General features: G+C 41.0%; 1 protein-coding gene across 1 annotated transcript; it reads left to right on the forward strand.

The window, feature by feature from the left end:
• The first annotated feature begins 1,627 nt into the window (after positions 1–1,627).
• renbp (renin binding protein) lies at positions 1,628–12,790 on the forward strand. The gene is made up of 11 exons (XM_076741573.1): positions 1,628–1,892; positions 4,095–4,200; positions 4,338–4,413; positions 4,499–4,574; positions 7,358–7,539; positions 10,106–10,333; positions 10,900–10,981; positions 11,120–11,295; positions 11,457–11,588; positions 12,161–12,248; positions 12,428–12,790. The coding sequence occupies exons 2-11, from the start codon at positions 4,100–4,102 to the stop codon at positions 12,499–12,501; spliced, it is 1,215 nt and encodes a 404-aa protein (XP_076597688.1). The 5' UTR covers positions 1,628–1,892; positions 4,095–4,099; the 3' UTR covers positions 12,502–12,790.
• Positions 12,791–19,422: the final 6,632 nt, after the last annotated feature.

Below are 19,422 nucleotides of genomic sequence, written 5' to 3' on the forward strand. Positions count from 1 at the left end.
CAGGAACAAACAGGCAGATCGGAACCATATTTCACATCTGGTCAGATACTGAATCAGTGACTCTAATCCTGCTCTCCACCTTAAAAGCGTGCTGATTGTACAGATCTTCTGCGGCAGTATTGTATATCATCTTGTTATGTAATGTCGTTTAAAATTAAAAAGTGACAGGAAGTAAAGGAAGCTTGACTGCAGGTGAAAGCTACAGTGGACCGGTCCATGCTGCCACCTGCTGGTTTCTCCGCAATACAATATGCAACCACAATAGGAACTCTTCATAGCTCTGGCCATCATCCACAACATTTCCTCGCAAAGAAAGTTATGAAACAAACAGTACACACAAAATACAGTCAGTAATAAACAGTTATATAAATAAACACTTTTTACCTTCGTGTGGAACCTGCTGTAAGACTTTTGAAATGACTTGATTTACACTCAGAAAGCTCCATGTGAATTAATGTTTTTAAACACACATTATGTCACTCATAATCACATCATAATTGTACTTTGGGACCAATGCATGAAAAGTCAAATCTGGCTTGCATCAAGCAGCTTGATACAAGCATTGTGTAATAGCAGTTCTCTCTAGACTGCAGCATAATAAGTGGCTGTAGCTTTTGCTGCCACGCAAAAGCTTTTATTTGAGAATATACATGGTCTCTGGATACAAAAATAAATACTTTATGGTCAAATTGTTGCTGAAATCATCAAACAGCATTGTGATGTTGTTACTTTCAAGGTGTGTGAAGACTGAGTGGAGGCCAGGGGAGATATATATCTCTGTTGGTTGGAAACTGGTGAACTGTCTAGTGTGACAGTGAGATGTTACAAATGTCAGAAATGACACCAACTAGCTGGCTGGCACATGTTCTTAGTGCACAGCCAGCGATGTTATCAGGCCTTGCAGCTTTACCCACATTAACTGTCATCAAGGTTTTCCAGGCATCTGCTGTGGATACTGACCGTGGCAGGTCCACTGGGAGTGGAGTTTCTTTACAGGCTCTTTGTTGAGGAGATCAAACCAAGCATAAAATATGTTAAGCTCATCTGGTAAAGTCGCCTCCGACATGACAGAGGTGCTCCTGCTTTTGTTGCTGGTGATGGTCAGGATCATTTGTCACATACCTTTGTGTTGTTGGTGTTGAGGTCTCTGCTGATGTCTCTGCTTTGGATTCAAAAAACACATTGTTTATTGCTATTGGCCACTTTTTGTGAGTGTGTGCCCTTCTGGTTCTGGTTTTCAACCCATCTCCCAGAATCTAACTGTGATACCTTTAAATTTACAGGTAACATTAGGCTTTTATTTTTAAAAAATGGAGGGCTGAATGGGTCCCTCAGTTTGTGTATTTAGCAATTTAATGTCTTAAGTACCCTAACCATTGAATACATTTTGGTGTAGTCTGTCTATTTATTGTTTTTAATGTACATAAGGAACTTTAATTTTAGCAGTGTTTCATTTCTAGTCTGTTTCACGATGTCTTTTCAAAACTCTTCATCCTCTTCTTCTTCTTCTTCTTCTTCTTTTAAATATCGTTGATGCTGCCGATCCTCCGAGTGATCCTACGCTTCGGTCAGCTGACTCCACGTCACTTCCTGATCTCGTTCCTCTTGGATTAAAGTAAGTACTTTAAGTAAATACTGTAATGTAAAAAGCATTTTATGAGTCGTTTGCAGATTCCAGTCTTTCGGTGGACATTTACGTTTGCTCCAGTCGGAGCAGTCCGCGTTTAAAGCTCGGTGTGATCCGCTCTCCACTTCCCTCAGCCGAGCCCGGATCAGTGCTGGTCATATGACAGCACGTAAACACACACACACACACACACACACACACTGAGCTGCTGAGCAAACACTGCCGCACCGCCTTTCCACCGTCTGAGCTGGAATTGATCCTGAAGGTAAGAGCAGCTTTATTCGCAGGTGTGGCAAAAAAGTGATCGCCTGCCAAAAAGTGATCGAGTCGACCACTTTATTGGTCTGCAGCTGCTTTTAATCAAACAGTCCTGACGTGCAAACATGCAGAACTTTCTGTTCTGGGTAACAGCAAGTGTATGTCTTTATGAAACTTTAACGTTTAGAGTGTTTAGAGTGCAGTGTAATAAGACATGACACTCGATAATATATAATATAATATAATATAATATAATATAATATAATAAGTCCTTCTGATGTTTATATGTGTTTAATGTCCTTGTTTGGGCCTTTGTTTGAAACAGTGAACTGAACATGATGAATGGGTGGCTTATATGCAAAATAGAGAAATAATCTCTTTTGCAATCATTCTTATGGCTCTGCATTACATTGAATACTAGATTGTGACCAGTCAAATAATTTTTAGCTGTTTGAAAAACAGCTGTTTTTGGCAGACAATGACTTTCTGGCTCTGCTGTGTTACTGCTGCTGAAACTGAACACCAGCATTACATGAACAACCAATGAGAAATATGAAAATCTGCTGCTCTTCCCACAAAAACAATGTGGGCTGCGTGCAGGGAGGAGACCAAAGAGCAAGAAATCAGAAATCCATTGACGGATTAAAAAACAACCTATGACTATCTGATAACTTGACGATTGATTTTTGATTGTGAAAGATGAGGCTAGAAAAGTTGAAAGTTCAATAAATCTCTTATTAATAGACTAGTTGGTGGAGGATGTGCTCATCTTTACTGAAGTGAAAGTCGTATCAGATCTACCTAGTATGAAGTTCTGCATGTAAAAGTATTATCTGCTGTGTACGTAAAGTATCAAAAGTCAGAGTACAGATTACGCAGTGTGTGCTCTCTCAGTTCAGAGTGATGTGTTATAATATAGACTGTATTATTAATTATAGCTAATCATACATTAACATTAAACATTGTAGCTGGTTGACGTTAAAACTACTTTTAGCTACTTTATATCCTGTTGCTTTGAGTCATCTGTATCATATATTCTAAACTGATCACATCTTGTGAGTTAGTCAACAAAGTAGTATAACCATTAACTGTAGCTGTTTAAGAATTGTAGTTGGTAATAAATAGTGCATTTTTCACACTGAAAGGAAGTTAAGGAGAAGAATAAAGAATATTATCAGTATACTGCGAGTGTGCTGGTGCAGTTACCGTTAGTACTGTGTCACCGTTCAGATAGTTTTGGTTTGATTGTTCCGGCTTTTGGACAGTTTTACTTTCTACCACCATCATAATACACTGGTGATAAATGGAATTTAGATACATTTGTAGCTGCTCATTCTTTCAGAAGCAGTGTCACGCCTAGATAATCCTCAGGTCAAACTGTCACCATGTTTCCCTCAAACAGTCAACACATGAGAAGAAGCCTCTCAAGTCAGTGTTTCAGCCAAGATGCAGCCTGAGAAAAATGCATCTTAGTGTTAGAACGAATCAATGATGAGGCAGATTTGGGGCATAGAACACTGGATCTTGTTCAGTTTTTGCTGCTTAGTGTCGCTGTAGGCAGTATAGTCTTATTTCAGGTCTTTCACTCACTCACAAAGCAGTGTCTGAGGTTACCCATGGAAAACAGCTGAGACACCGAGCTGTGAAGAAAATCCTTAAAACAACTGACTCCTTCCTTTTGGGGGTTTGTAAGAAATAAACCTCCAGACAGCGCGGTGAAAGCATCACAGTCCACCATTCATAGAAGACTGAGAGAGCAGAATCACAAAGACTGCACCGCAGCAGCAGCGAGAATCAGAAGGCCAGATAGAAGGTGCAAATAAGCACAGCCATAAGTCAGAAAAGAAGGGATCTACACATGATCCAAAGTGTGCAAGTTCACCCATGAAGATGGTGGAGGTGATGCTTATCTGTCAACACTGGGTTTTGAAAATAAGGGCAGTTTTCCAGCGCTGCGCCTTGGGCCATCCCACCGCCCTTACCAGTGTAAGACAATGAATCCTAAAATCTCGACTAGGCAGCCACTTGCTTTAAAATATTAGAGCAGCACAGACTGAGTAAACTAGTTTTTACATAAAGTGACTACAGTTACAAGTCAGTCTCAATTCATGTGATGTAAGGTGCATTTTTGCAAGCATGTAAAAAGAAAATGGAGAAATGGAATACATCATGCCTTTTCACAAACTGATTTTCATGTTCTTTTTGAAAGGAACAATGTCTGTGGCGAAGCTGGAGGCGTGTCGAGAGCGGATTCGCACAGAACTGGATACCGTAGTGGACTTCTGGCTCAAATACTCTCATGACACTGTACATGGGTACTGGAGTTGCACTTTAATGCTTTTGAAATGAAAGTGCTGTCTGCTGATCATGTTGTTGTGTTGTTTTGTTCGGCTGCAGTGTGCATGTGTTCAGGATACATGTCATGAACTTGAATCTCTCCCTCCTGTTTCAGAGGCTTCTTCAACTGTATTGGAAGAGATGGGAAGATCTATGATGAGCTGAAGTATGTGTGGCTGCAAGGTAGACAGGTAAGTCTCTTAGTGATACTGGCTGTGTAATATGAGTAATCTAGTGTATGAAATGTTGTCACCAGGTGTTATGTGTCTTTCACAGGTATGGATGTATTGTCGCCTGTACCGAACCATGGATCGCTTCCACAAGCCTGAAATCCTTGAAGCAGCAAAAGCTGGTGCGTGTGTATGTAAAGCTTGATTCTGCCAGTTTAACTTGTTGAGTCAGAGCAGGTCCAAGTCCGCTAACAAGAACTGTGTGACAATGTTGAGCCACTCCTCACCCAGATATATCAGTTTCCTTGTGTGCTCCATGAATCCATAACGTTTCATGACCCCCTGACCCTCCATCTCGCATCAACACAAAGCTTAACTTTCCACTTATACACAAGCAAAACAAACACCAGATTCACCGCTGATGCGGAATGTCAGCAGTGTGTTAACATTACTGAAGTGTCAATCTGTTTGAACTTCAAGGTGACAGAGAGGTCCCATCACTGGCTGGAGGTGCGGCACATGTGACACATATACTTACTCACACATACACACTTCCTCCTCAGACTCACTCATTCCCTATTCCACTATGTTGATATGCAAAGGAGGTAATCCCCATTACTCATAATGGTTTGGCAGATTGCCAAGGGTGCACAGTTAGCTCTGCTTTACTCTTACCACACCTAAAGTTTCCTGTTACAGATTCTACTCACCTCGCTGTGTTCACAGGCTTCCCTGATCCAAACAGCGGCAAAGTTCAGTTAGCTGTTAAATAGTATTGTAACCAGGGTGCAGCCAGGTGGCATAATGCTCATGTGATTGAAAATTATATGTTTCAGTGCAGATTAGAAAGTCTGTAAGACGATAATTGAATACTTTGCCTTTATTTCAGAATGTCATGTATTCAGTCAGCCTGATGGGAGGGCCTCCTCAAGGGTGGAGGAGTCGGCCTCTCTTTAGGGCACAGTGAAGGTACCATCTGCTCATTTACACTTCAGTGTTAAAGGTACAGTGTATAAAACATGGCCAAAATGTAAGTGTAAAACATGAAAAAATGAACCTTTATTATCAATAGAATGTGAGGAAGCTCTGACGATTACAAAGATATTTACTGGAGTTAGCACGCTAGCCAGCCACAAAATACCACTTTGTACCTATAGCCCCCTGTAGTTTCAGCTGGGAGATATATGTGAGTTTGCTACATTTCACAGTTTATTTGACCTGTTTCAGTCTAATAAATAAACAAAATAAACTCACAAAATGTCCAAAAAAAGGAAATATTTTCACCTATTTTCATCTATTTTTCTATTATGACGCCAGTGTGGGAATGTCACCACAGACACCAGATTTAAAAGTGTGGTATACTGCAAAATAGTGAGGGATTACCTGGCAGTGATAGGCTTAATCAGCACAGTGCAGTCCCACGCTGCAGTCAGGCAGTTAACATAAAGCATTGCATGCCTGAAAGGAGCTATAGGGAACAGTTCATTGGTTCACAACATACAGTACAGACAGCACGATCTGAGTTATTTGAAGGCTGTCTGTGGAGATAGCACTGAAGTGCACCACAAGGAAAAAAAAGATTTGGAATGTAAAAAAGGGGGAGGTTGTGCAGTGAAAACACTTTACACGAACAGATGTCAGATGTCCATAAAGCTCTAAAAACACCTCAGAAAACACTGCTGGTAAGGACTGTAGAGTGAGGTCTGTGAGGCTACACTTAGGCATAGCGGTGCTTTGAGCAAGATGCTAACATCACCATGCTAACATGCTCTCAGTGGCAATGGTAACATACTGATATTTAGAAGTTAATGCTAGCCATGTTAAATTTGGTCTTGATGGGTCTTGAGAAAGAGTCAACAAAGTAATTAGGAAACATCATATGGGAACCACAAATGTCTTTACCAAGTTTCCCAGTGAACCATTAAACAGATGTAAGATAGATGAGAAATATTTCAGTCTGGACAGACCTACATTACCAACCCGAGAGCAATTTTGATTCAAGTAATTTTGTATATTCATGCTCCCCAGACGATGAACTGTTTAGTTTTGATTTTAGCTAACTTCCACATTATCAGGTGTAAGATGGCAGCCTTTAGCGTTACTTTCATCTTTCATACGTTATTAAATGTTTCTTAACAAATGACCCTTTAGGACCCCAGTAAAATTTTACGTTAACAGTCTGAATGTTCACATGTTGAGCTGGAGCTTAACATGTTTTTGTGACATCAAAGTTTCACTCACCCATAGGTAAATCTTTGTTGCAGATGGTCCAGCACGGTGTTCTTTTGTAGACATAGGTGATTAATGACAGTCACGATAGTGTTTGCTCTGTACTTTCTGCTAATCATCATCAAGGTACAGTAAAGTGCACATGTCGTCACTGTTGGGTGGAAACCTTGGATCTGCAAAATGTCAGCTTTTATAGAAACTAAGAAAAACAGCCATGCTTCTAGCTTGACCGACATTTATTTGTGATGTTAGCTAGAAATATTTTACAGTACAAGGCTAATGACCGTTGGATATGTGCACACAGAAGCATGGCTTCTTTTAAATGATGTCACAACATGAGCTCAACTAAGATTTGGAGTTTTCAGTGACAAGAATAAACTGAAGGAAACGTCCACTGTTTAGCACTTACACCCTTTTTTTTTTTTTTAAATCCATCACTTAGGCCACTTGTGAAGGAGCAGCAAACACTGTTCTAGCTTCATGTCATTACTATTCCAATGGATAGCTGTTCTCCAGAAGCAAAACTGTGCTAGTAATGTGACTTACAGTGTAACAGTCCTGTCATCATGATAAAGTTGTAATGAATAGTTCGAAGTTCCATGTCTGACTGACAGCTCCTTTTAACAGGTAGCTGAAGCCAGGAATGTTATGTATCCATATCTGAAAAGGCCTTTCCACTCATGGTTCCGATGACATGTTTTTAAGCAAATGTTATATTGTTCTGTTTGTATCTTAGGGGGGGCTTTCCTGAGACGGTTTGGTCGTGTCTCCAGTGGCAGCAGTGGCCAGTGGAAGTGTGCCTTCTGCTTAACAAGAGATGGTAAAGCAGTCAAAATTCAGAGGACTATATTCAGTGAGTGTTTCTACATCATGGCCATGGATGAACTGAGCAGGGTCACTGGTGACAAGGACATGCAGGTACAAAGACATTATTAACACCATATTGTTATTGGACATAGGGTAGGAATTGCTGGTTTTTGCTTCACTAGTTTTGGGGACTCAGACCAGGAGATCTCTTTCAGTCTTCCTCTGCAGCCTCTCCATCAACGCAGCAGGCCAACCCACTCTTTAATGTTGATGTTCAGTTTAAAAACTGAATATAAACAGTTTGTGGTAGTGGGTGAGACAAACTCTATTCATATGCCCAGTTCCATAGAACCTAATTATAACAAAGAAAAGTAAAACAAATGACACCCACCATTTTTATATGTTTTGTTTTTGTCTTCTTTTGTCTTTATTTATTCCCAAATCACCTTTATTTACAAGGAATTTTTTTAAACATCGGCTATTGTGACAGAGCTATCAAAATGTCCCAGCTTCCTCTTTGGAAGGAAACACTACAAGAGTGTGCAAACTAAATTGGAAAATGACATGATGGACACTGAGGTAGGCTCACTTGCTTTTGGGACAGCACATCTGCCAAAATGTTATTCTTTCCCACCACATTCTGTAAACCCAGACTGTATGGCTGTAAATCCAATGCCCACCTGAACACTCAGCTTGGACTTATTGAACTTGGCTTAGAAATCCAGTGGATTGTTGTCCATGTATACCACTACCTCTCAACCTGAGACACACACATACAGTTCAGCTTGACCACCAAGACAAACTCAAAGCTTCCTTCTTCATCCTTGAATAAGTCTTCTTATGTTTGTTTAGCTTCTCAGATAGATCAAATCTCAATAAGCTACTGGTCTGTCCTGTCCGGCTGGATGTACTTCCACTCCAGTGTCGCAGCTTCCACCACAAGCTTGAGGTGGTGCATGAGAACTGGGAGAAAGCAACACAGTGTCACATGGCAAAGTGGTTTTTGCCCCTCTAAAAGCATGCTTATAGGCTTCTGTTCAAACATACTTGGCAGCTTTCTTAAGGTTAGCCAATGAGTCACCAACCACAGCAAAGATAGGTACAAATCCTCCAGAGAATGGCTTCCACTTTTTCACAATGAGGCATCACTCATCATTCTTCTCGTAATCTCTGAGAGAGGTGAAGGTGCTCTTCGCATGAGCAACTGTACAGGACCATATCATCAATATAGGTAACCACTGTTCTCAACCCACATGTGATGGTATTCATCTGCCACTGAAAGGTAGCAGTTGCATTTCTCATGCTCAGTGGAAGAACATTTCAAACATACAGGCCATCAGATGTCACAAAGGCTGAAATCTCCTTGGCTCGTAGGCTCAGAAGCATCTACCAGTACCAACTTAGACACAACCTCAGCTCTCCCAACCCTGTCTCTGTAGTTTTCCAATCTGGGGATTGGGAAAGCATCAGCTTTAGCTTAATGATTCACTTTTCTGTTGTCAATACAATGTCTTGATGTATAATCTGATTATGAGACAAGCACCACTGAAGAGCTCCCCTTACTTTGTCTATATAAACGTTGCAATTTAGCAGGTGATAGCCTGTCTAAGAGGGACAGATTCACACTGGGACTGTTGTGCTGTGACACACTGTAGATGTTACATGTACTGGCTTTGTGCTACTTTTATGCTGATTATGCAAGAGGATGTTGAAATTCACCAAGCTATGTGAAAAACTATTCTTTTTCACATTGTGAAATGTCTGTCCCTGTTGGGCATAACTGGTGCCAATTTAAAGTCAGAGTCTAATGCCATGCAAGCAGCTCTGTGAGGCTGTATGTAAGCAGAGCAGTGCTGTAAGCTAAATGTTAACATCAACATACTCATAATGAAAACGCTAACGTGTTGATGTCAGCAGGTAATGTGTACATGGTCACCATCTCAGTTTAGTGTGTTGGAAGACTAGCATTTGCTAATTAGCATTAAACACAAGCTGAGGTTGATGGGAATGTTCATTAGTTTTACAGATATTTTGTCATTAGCCAAATTATTAGACAAATATAAAACCTGCTAGTGGTGGTGAAGGAAAACTCAGGGGATCGCAAGTTATTAGGGTTCATCTGCTTGGCACCATTTATATCTGTAGCAAATGTTTGCTAAAGCTTATAGCAGATGTTCATTTGCTTGTGACCTGATGGTGTTACTAGATGAAAAGGCAGGAGATCATTGAGTCAATGGCACTCTTCCTCTGGGGAACATGAATGCCTGTACCAAATTTCATGGCTGTCATGAAAGATTAGAGGCAGGCCTTTATCGGTACTGCACAGTTACACTGAATATAAATGTCTTTAGTATGGTATTTCATTCTAGATGAATGTTGCAATACAGAGTCAGCACCAGTTTGTTTAAAAAAATCATGCTGTATGTGATCTTGAAGCCCAGTGTGAATTATGAGGGAGTTATGGGTTTATATGTTGCTTTTCCAGCTCTGCCAGTTGTTATGTGGACACACTGTACACAGTTCACCAGTGATTCACCTTACTTGAGGTTGAGTAATGCAAAACTTTTTCTGGGTAAACATGCCTGAACTTGCTTGACCCCTATACAAATGTCCTCCCATTCCCATTTTATCACATCATCTGTCTGATAGGCTGGGCTCTGCTCTTTTGTATTGCTAGCTGGAGGCTGAACAGATGATGGAGCAGCTGATCTACTGGGTTCAGGTGGACTCGTCAGGCCTGGGCAGGCCCCAGCTTCCTGGAGATCTTCCCACCAACAGCATGGCAGTTCCCATGATGCTGTTGTGTCTGGTGCAACAGCTAACTGAAGGCCGAGGGCAGGACGTGGTCCAGAAATATAGAGAGTTGGGCAGCTGGTGTGTACAGCAGATTCTACAACATATCCAGGTATGGACACATATAACACGACTGACGTAGTTACTCACAGGACTGTTTGGTGAACTAATGTATGTGGGAACATGGGAACATGCTATCACAATAACTTTTCAAGCCAACAGCATGGAAGTACTGCACTATGCTCTGCTCGGGAGAAACAAGGAGAGCAAGCTCATTGTGCAAGCTATAAAGTCTTATTTTTGGCAAGGCAACTGCATTGAAACACAGCAAAACAAACATTTCACCTTTCAAAGCACCTTGATCTATCTTATAGCTTTCCCCAGTATCATGCTACACTGACATGGAAGTTGATGGAAATTGTCCACTTATTCTTGAAAGAAAATAACACTTTATTATTTGTTTAGCACAACATACTTATGTTGTAGGACTGGGTTTTTAGTAATTTGTATTATTACCATTGTCAGTGTCCTTTTGAATGAGGTTTTACTACCTCTAGAACAGAAGCCAGAAGTTAAAGTTTCACTCTGGCTCAGTACTTGAAAATTGTCCAATAAGTGCAAGCTCTTTACTATGATGAATGTAAAACTTCCTGTTTCTTCTCTTGTAACTTGACACAGAGAGACGGCACAGCTATCTTAGAGAATGTGTCACTGGAGGGAGCAGAGCTGCCGGGTTGCCAGGGCCGACTGCAGAACCCAGGTAAACTGCCTGCTGACTACAGCACAGTGAGCGCATGGGGAAGCTTGGATTGAGCTCTTTTTCCGGTTCTTTGTTGCCTACCTCAACATTTTCCATTTGACTTTGGTCTTCCCCACATGCTAACTCATGCTGACTCAGGCCATGCCCTGGAAGCAGGCTGGTTCCTGCTTCAGGTCAGTGCAGAGCGGGGAGATGAGGAGCTCCAGAGGACTGCCATTGACAAGTTTGTGGAGCTCCCTTTTCAGTACGGCTGGGATAAAGAGCAGGATGGCCTCTTCTACTTCCTGGATGTGGATGGTCACTGCCCCACACAGGTGAATCAGTCATATGTGCACACATTGGTGTTTTCCTTGAGGCAGTGGATGCTGTTGCATTTTGATTGTAATGGTAGATATTGTGTGTATTTGGTTTATCACTAAGTTTTGTACAATTATCAGATCAGGCTGTCTCATCCTGCCTGTGTTTGTTTGAGCAGTTGGAGTGGAGTATGAAGCTGTGGTGGCCTCACTGTGAGGCTCTCATTGCTTTCCTGATGGCCTACAGTCAAACCAAGAGGCCAGAACAGCTGGAGAGATTCTTTCAAATTTATGAATACATCTTTAGTCATGTGAGTTTACTCTGCAGTGCCAACAAGGCACATTTTTCATTGCTTATTTTAAGGAATCATTCAGTATTTTGGGAAGTACATGTATTCTCTTTCTTTTCGTGGTAAACCTAATTTAGCGTAATGACTGGACGTGATGGGAAAACAGTTAGCCTGGCCATAGTTAAAAAATACACCCACCAACACCTTTGATTAACATATTGTGCCTTGTTTGTTTAATCCAAACACAAACAAAAATGTAAAAAACACAATGTGTGGGTTTAGAAAAAAGTTCCAGCGCATACCGTAACCCTAAAACCACAAATGTGTTTGTGATTGATTTGTTTGAGATTAAACAAACAGGATTCATCTGCTAGTTTCAGGCTGAGAATTAACTATTCCTTTAACCATCCACAGATGTACAAACCAGCTGATTACAAGACATTCAAAGATCACATATACTGTACTTTCTGTAGATGACTCACAGGAGATGGAATCTTGAAAGCTTGCTAAATATTGGTTTTGTGAATATGCAGAATATATCTGTGTATTTCAGTGCACTGTAGGCCTAATATACTGTGCATGTGACTCTGCAGTTTCCTGATGCTAAGAGTGGCGAGTGGTTTGGCTATTTGACACAAGATGGGAAAGTAGCACTGGATTTTAAAGGAGGCCCCTTTAAAGGTAAGACCGTGATTGAGATGCAGAATTGACTGAATGCTAAAACAACAGAAGAACAAATTACCACAAAGTCGTTGCCTCACAGTGAGCATAGAGCCTTTGGGTCCCCCAAGGGTGTGGGGCCCCGGGCAGTTTCCTGCTTTGCTGGTCGGTGGGATAATTGTTTCTCTTCTCCTCTGCAGGGTTCTTCCATGTGCCTCGCTGCCTGTACATGTGTGAGCGTATGCTGGATAATCTGCTGGCAAACAAGGACTAAACATTCTAATCTGAATGTTATAGTAATGGAATTGAATCTGATTTGTGGGTCTGTTCATTAAAGAAATTCAAAATAATCAGGTTATAAAGCGAAATCGCACACATTCTCACATATGCATTGCTGTAAAGTTACCTGTGCCATCACATGACATACATCCAGTCACTAAATCATGTTTTTCATACTTTGCATCCACCTGATGTTCGGGGTGGGCCATAAGGGAATTTCTCTCATTTTTTTATGGTGATGTATTATATCATGGTATTTCAAAAGTAAAAGGGATTCCACTCAACTCTACCTCTTTTCACTCTATTAACAATGTAAGGCAACTCATCTTAGGAAAGAAAAAATTATTTCAAAAAACGGATGTGCAGGCCAACGCAAGTACAACAGTCAGTGTACCACGAGCATGTCTATCAAGTGCATTTACATTCAGGAGTAACATACACACATATCCACACAGCACACACCAGAGGGGTTTTCCTCTTACAACAAACCCATCGGAGTCTCTGTTACATTATGAAGTGTGGAGACAACATTAGCTCTGTCTATGTGAGAAAACACACAAATAAAATGTGTATAAACAGTTTCCCACATCCATCCTACTGCGCTGGCTATTTAATTGGTTTCAAATGAGGTTTAATGATCACAGCTTCTCTTCACTGTCCTTCAGTATTAAATATGCCAACATTGCTCCAGCATGTGGGTCTGCTGTAGATGCTACTAGCCACATTAGTTACTTTCATTATCACTAGCCACACTACCTGTATACTACCACAGCCACAGTAAAGCAGATTATGTTTGATATTCTAAAACTTTCATCACATTAATGATGGTATTGAAAAATCCATCTCTTGGCAGAATGTAACACTGGTGATGGTGACGAAACTGGTGTACCACCCACCCCTACCTGACGTCTTGTTAATGAGAAGATATCCTACCATCCATCCTATCATCCATTCATTCATAGAGTTCACATTATTAACCATCTTCCCATAATGAATTGTGTTATCTGTTCAGTTACTGAACTCTCCACATTACAGGAAATAGAAATCCAGAATACTGAATATGACAGTCTTGCATCAGGGCTAACAGTCGGACATTTACACTCACACTGACACCTGTTGGCAATTTAGATTTCACACTTTACCTGGCTGGATGTCTGTGGATGCAGGCACAGGGAGAACCTATAAACCCTGCCTCATCATAAAAAGACATTAACACAAAAAACTAATATTTTATGTTAGGATTTGCATTCTGCATGCACACTGAACTTGTGAGCCAGATGTTTTAACAGCATATATCCTTACATCCTATTCATTCCAGTTTAGCTTAGTTTAGCAGAGTAGCTAAAGCAGCATACTAATTAGTGCTCTAACATACTGGTGAACAATAATGTATGTTACAGATCAATTCAAGCTACAGTATCACTTCTTCTTTTTGCCCTACCTGTCTTATGACTTCCATAGTGGATTTACCAACTTTTGTTACTGTTTGTGGACTGGTACCTTTGCCTTAATCCTATACTATCCTATATATAATCCTATAACTCTAAACCTATCTGGTTCTGACAGTAGTATAGCCCAATTCCTTCATGAAGCTTTGATTGTGGACTTTCTTTTCTAGTGAGTGACTGCTCTCTCACCTGGCTAGCTTAGCTAGTGCTAGGATCATTTTTCGTCTGGTTTGCTTATTGCTATTGCTACTTGGGCTCTGAAATAGCCAAACATCCTCATGGCTCTGTGGACACTGCCTGCTGGCACACTCACACTTCCAAGATGACAGGCTGCTTGGGGAGGATCTCAATCTTTCCTTTGCAACTGCTCAAGCCTAACACCTCTACACACTGGGCTCCTCCTGCAGCAGCAACAGAGGCACCAACCATTCATTGAGTGCTCAGCCTCTGTTGCACCCAACAATGTCACTCTTCCCTGGTCTGGTTCTGCCACCACTGGAGGAGATCCAATCCTTTCAGTGATGTCCTGGCTTTGGGTGACAACACGTGGCCCCTTGAGGATAAACCCAAGTCTCAAGCCTGCTCCACTCCCTGCAACTTGGAGATGTGGGTCCTGGTCAGTGGCAAGGGTTGTCCTAAACACTCCCTCCTACTATTTTCGTTGGAACCTCTTCAGCTGAATAATAAATTCCAAGGACAACAGGGATGGACTGCACTCTCCAATTTGGCTCAGCTCCTTCAACTAGAGCGCTGCTCTGTCTGCACTGCCCGGCTGCCACTCATTTGAACCATCTGGAGGAGTCTGTGCTCGACTTGGCTCCTGCTGTTTGTCAGGACTCCACTGCTGCTGCTCTGCCTGGTTGCCTGCCTTCTGCTATCACCTCGGCTTCCTATAGTGCTTATAGTTGGTACATTTATGGTCCAGCATGTAGTGGTACCTGAAGAAAGAATGTAGACATGTACAAAGAATTACAGTACTCCCCAAATTTAAACCTGGTGGTCAAATCTTCAGCTATCCAAGTGCCTGCATGAAATACATTACACCCACCAATAGTTTTGGGGTCAGTATCTTGCCCAAGGATACTTTGGCATGTGGACTGCTGAGACCAGGGATCCAACCGCTGACCTCCTAATTGGCAGACGACCGCTCTACCTCCTGAGGCACAGCCACTCCCTGCCCTTTGTTTTGATGAAGTTCAGTTGCTTATACAAGCACCACGTGTGTAGGGCTACTGCAGGAACAGATATATCCCCCTTATTGACGATTTTGCTGCCTTTTAAACAGGACTAGATGGCCTCCACCCCTCCCAGAAAGGTTCACGCCCCTTATCAACCAATGTTGAATTGGCTTTGCACTCCTGTTCCGTTTTTACACCCTCACCTCACTGTATCTCCTTGACTTCATGCAGTATTCCTGTTATGATGATGCCTAGATGTTATAACCACTACCCTATACATTCTGTGTTTTCAACAGCTGGTCAGGGAATCTGATCAATCTGCTGTAGTAATTTCAGTCCACTTAAGACTGTTTGTTACAGCCATTTTTTCTCTTGTGTTATTTTCTATGTGTGCTATCTTTGGTATTTACCCCTATTGCCCAGTAGGTGGTATGTGAAGTATGTTCAAATGTTCAAATTGATGATGCACTAATCACACTCAGGTGTGTTGGTAGCCGGTAGAGGCAAACAGTTTTTTGATCGTCATCTGTATTAGCATCATCTGTGTTAGCGTCGTCATCTTAATAGTGTTGGTTTAATGCAAGTTATTACGTGTATAAGTGCATTTTCGTCTTCTGCAAACGGCTCTTTAGCGTATAAATAAATACACTTTAAGTATGGCTGTACACACATTTGGAGTGTGAATTATTCACTTTACATGCTGCAAAAGGAGACACGTCAATTCGGCAGGTACCGGTATATCAGCCCCTCAGTGGCTTGTAGGTTTCATGTTTTTGTCACTACACTAAAATCTGGGGAGTGCAGTCTGGCTTTCATTACATGTACAGTACTGAGACACAGTCTTTTACTGACAGTAACCATTATGCTTGTAGAAAAAGGTGAATACTCCATTCTCATCCCAATAGATTTGACTGCTGCCTTTGACACCACTGATCATTCCATTTTACTTGATAAGTCGTGCAACTGTGCTTTGGAACAGCTTTAAAATTGTTTCATTCCTATTTGATAAAACAACAATTACGTGTCCTCCTCAACTCCCCTGCTGTACTGTCCCCCAGGGCTCAGTCCTTGGACTAATCCTTCTTTCACCGTACATGCTTCCTCTGGGTCTCTCTGGGTCTTCAGCCCCTATCAGGACGTGTCATATCACTGTTATGCTGATGATACACACATCTATTTCTCAGCTTAACCCAATAACTTGAATGAACTGTCCTCCCTAAATCCTGGCAAAACAGATTTTTTTTTAACTGGTCCTGATAACTTTTCCTCTGCAGTTGATCAGTGTAATGGTCCATTTCACTCAAATATCAAATCTACTGCTAAAAATCTTGGTATTATTTTTGGTCAGTATATGACTTTTGACCAACATTTTACTAAATTTGTTCAGTCAGCTTTTCTTCAGCTAAAAAAATTTGCAAAAAATCAGATGTGTGTTGTTTCTACAGATCTTGAACTATACTAATATGAATTCACACTTTCATTTTCTCCCACCTGGATTACCGTAATTCTTCCTACGTGATCCACTTCTTGGCCCCTCCATTCTCTGCCTTTTATTCATCCCCTGCTCTAACTGCATAACAAAAGGTGATTGTGCTTTTGCTGTTTTAGCCCCCAAACCTCATCTTCCCCCATCTTTCAGATTTGCTGAATCTTTGGACCATTTCAAGTGGTTTCTAAAAACTCATTTTATAGGCAAGTCCTTTTATAGATCTCCATTCTGGGATTTTTCTTTTTCTTGGGGTTTTTATTGTCTGCTCTGTTGCTTTGTGCTGTGTTTTATATTGTATTATATTTTTAACATCTGTGTCCATTCATTTATATTTTTTTGGTGTGTGGAAAGCACTTTGCAACTGTGTTTTAAGTGCTATAGAAATAAAGTTCTACTTAGTGACTTACTAGTGACATGCTTGGCATCTGTTAACTAACAGGCTAGTAAATAAATTGTATATTAAAATACTATCTGATGTAATCTGATGATTACAAATGAATTCAAAACATTCAATATATGCATGTATTGAATTCATTTGTAATTTGACAGGTAATGACACTGAAGTTTAAATTGTGACAGGTGATTGAAAGACTTTTTGTGAAGCCGGTGCTTTTTTGGCAACATGGTGTCAGAACCTCACAAAACAAGCCAAACAGTCCACATTTTTACATCACTTAAGTAAACCTAACTGTTGCTTATTTACGCATCCAACAGATATGGAGCAGCATTTATTTGATGTCATATTTATGACCACCTGATCTCCATCAACTCCTGAGAAAATATCTGGCTCCTTAGTTACTAAATGTTCCACTATGTTCAGCAGCTACTCTCTAACTGTGTCTGACAGCTCTTTGGTGCTGAGCAGATAGTATACAGTGGGTTGATCAGAGCCTTTTACTGAAAACAGCTGCTGGAATCAAGGGTGATGAACCAAAACAGTAAAGCTGCAGGATGTAAAACCAAAGCAATGAGCTGAAAGACACTGAAAACAGCAAAGCTAGTGATAATTTTCTGTGGGTGTGTCACTACCATGAACACCTTTCCTATTACATTAAAAAAAAAAACATTTGCGTAATTGAGCTTTAAAATCTATGCATATATTATGGAATGTGGTAAATCACGTTTTTCTTGGGGTTACAAGAATTCGTCAGTGACTCCAGAATTATAAGTGCAACAGTTAAAGATCATTCCCTGTGTGACTGGAGTTTTTTGTGGGGATCTACAGTTTCCCCTCCTTTTCCTATTGTGTCTGTTGTGCTCAATGTTTCAGTGCAGTGCTTGGCTGACAGGTTTGAGCTGGTCTCTCCTCTCCTGAGCACAACCACTCACAATCAGACAATCAAGACTCACCTGCTGCCACAATATATAAGTGTTGGTGTTTCTGCCCAGTATTGGAATTAGAGAGTCTTTAGGTCAGTGGATAAAAAAATACCTGAGGAGGGTGCAGAGGGAACTGCAAAGGGAGATAAGAGGCAAAGACAGCTTGAGGAGGAAGCTGGAAGAGTGCTTTTAGGGGAACAACACCAGAGAAGTTTGGAGAGGCCTGAAAACCATCTCAGGCGACAGCAGTGACAGTGGGAGGGGCCCTGAATCTGGAGACCTGGAATGGGCAAATGAACTGAATCTGTTTTTCTACAGATTTCCTTTCACTGAGTGTGTCTGCATTGATGAAACTTTAAGAACTGATGGAAGGGCTGGGCCTGCGGTTTACTTTGATTCAACATAAGAAGTGTCATGCAGCCATTAAAGAGCATTAGATCAGATTCAGGTCAAAAGCTCAGTTCTTGGGTTCAGACACCCTCGTGTTAGACCAGGTGAGCCTTGGTTTGGGTAGGCTACATTAAGTTTGACCTGATTAGTTAAGGTTATGTTAAATTAGGTTAGGTCAGGTTAGGTAAATCTTGTTTTGATGAGATAAGGTACATTAAATCATTTCATTCAAATTGTTTCAATTATGAATTTTAACAGTCCACTGAAAATACATAGTTTGTCTGTGATAAAGTTGTAATCTTAAATTGCCCCTGACTTCTTCACAGAGCACCAACCTACAGGAAGTGGAGACGAGCTACCTATGTCTGACCTGACAATAACAGGAGACTAAGAACTGCAATCTGGAAAAGTAAATCACATCAAATATTGTCACTGATATGCTCACATCTACAGGTTGTTGCTGGTAATTCCTTTCCTACATTTTCCTCAATGTAATTAACCAAGAAAGGGCCTTTCTGACATTGAAAATCTCTTTTCACAGGAGTGTCCTGGCCAGTGCACCACATAGAGGATAAAACCTTGAGATTTCAAAACATAACACAGACTTAAAATGAAGGTATTAGATGTCTGATCATTTCCAATATTTTGCCTTTGGTTAAAGATTTTAAACATCTTTTTTATTTTGTTTTGTTTTTATTGACATGTTTACAAGTGAACCTGGGTGGGCAGCAGGGCTCTGCTGTCCTATCATTTTCTCCCCTCATCCTGTCTTCAGCCTCTCACCTTCTCTGATCCTCTGATCTCAATATGCCCAGACTGTATGGACTGTTTACTAGCTAATGTATGGAATGTATGCAGGCTAGCTATCACTCTGACAGGAATTTATAATGACATTGAGGTGATTTAGTTGTCGATTTCAGGGGGGATTAAGGGGGGAGGCCATCCCCCCGTGAGCTAAATGAGCAAACTGCACCCCCCTCTCCATCTCATAGCAGCAGAGAGTGCAGGGGCAGAGGTGTTTAGTTGAAATTTGTGCAAATTAGAATATATGGCACCACAGCTCTGTAATATCAGTACCCTAACTGTGCAAT

The sequence above is a fragment of the Chaetodon auriga genome, chromosome 10, assembly GCF_051107435.1.
Source record: "Chaetodon auriga isolate fChaAug3 chromosome 10, fChaAug3.hap1, whole genome shotgun sequence".
Lineage (NCBI taxonomy): Eukaryota > Metazoa > Chordata > Actinopteri > Chaetodontiformes > Chaetodontidae > Chaetodon > Chaetodon auriga.

Coding starts and splice junctions, on each gene's coding strand:
- renbp (XM_076741573.1), top strand. CDS start 4,100: ATGTCTGTGGCGAAGCTGGAGGCGTGTCGAGAGCGGATTCGCACAGAA. Junction 11,296..11,456: donor ATGGTCACTGCCCCACACAG/GTGAATCAGTCA, acceptor TTGTTTGAGCAG/TTGGAGTGGAGTATGAAGCT. Junction 12,249..12,427: donor TAAAGGAGGCCCCTTTAAAG/GTAAGACCGTGA, acceptor TCTCCTCTGCAG/GGTTCTTCCATGTGCCTCGC.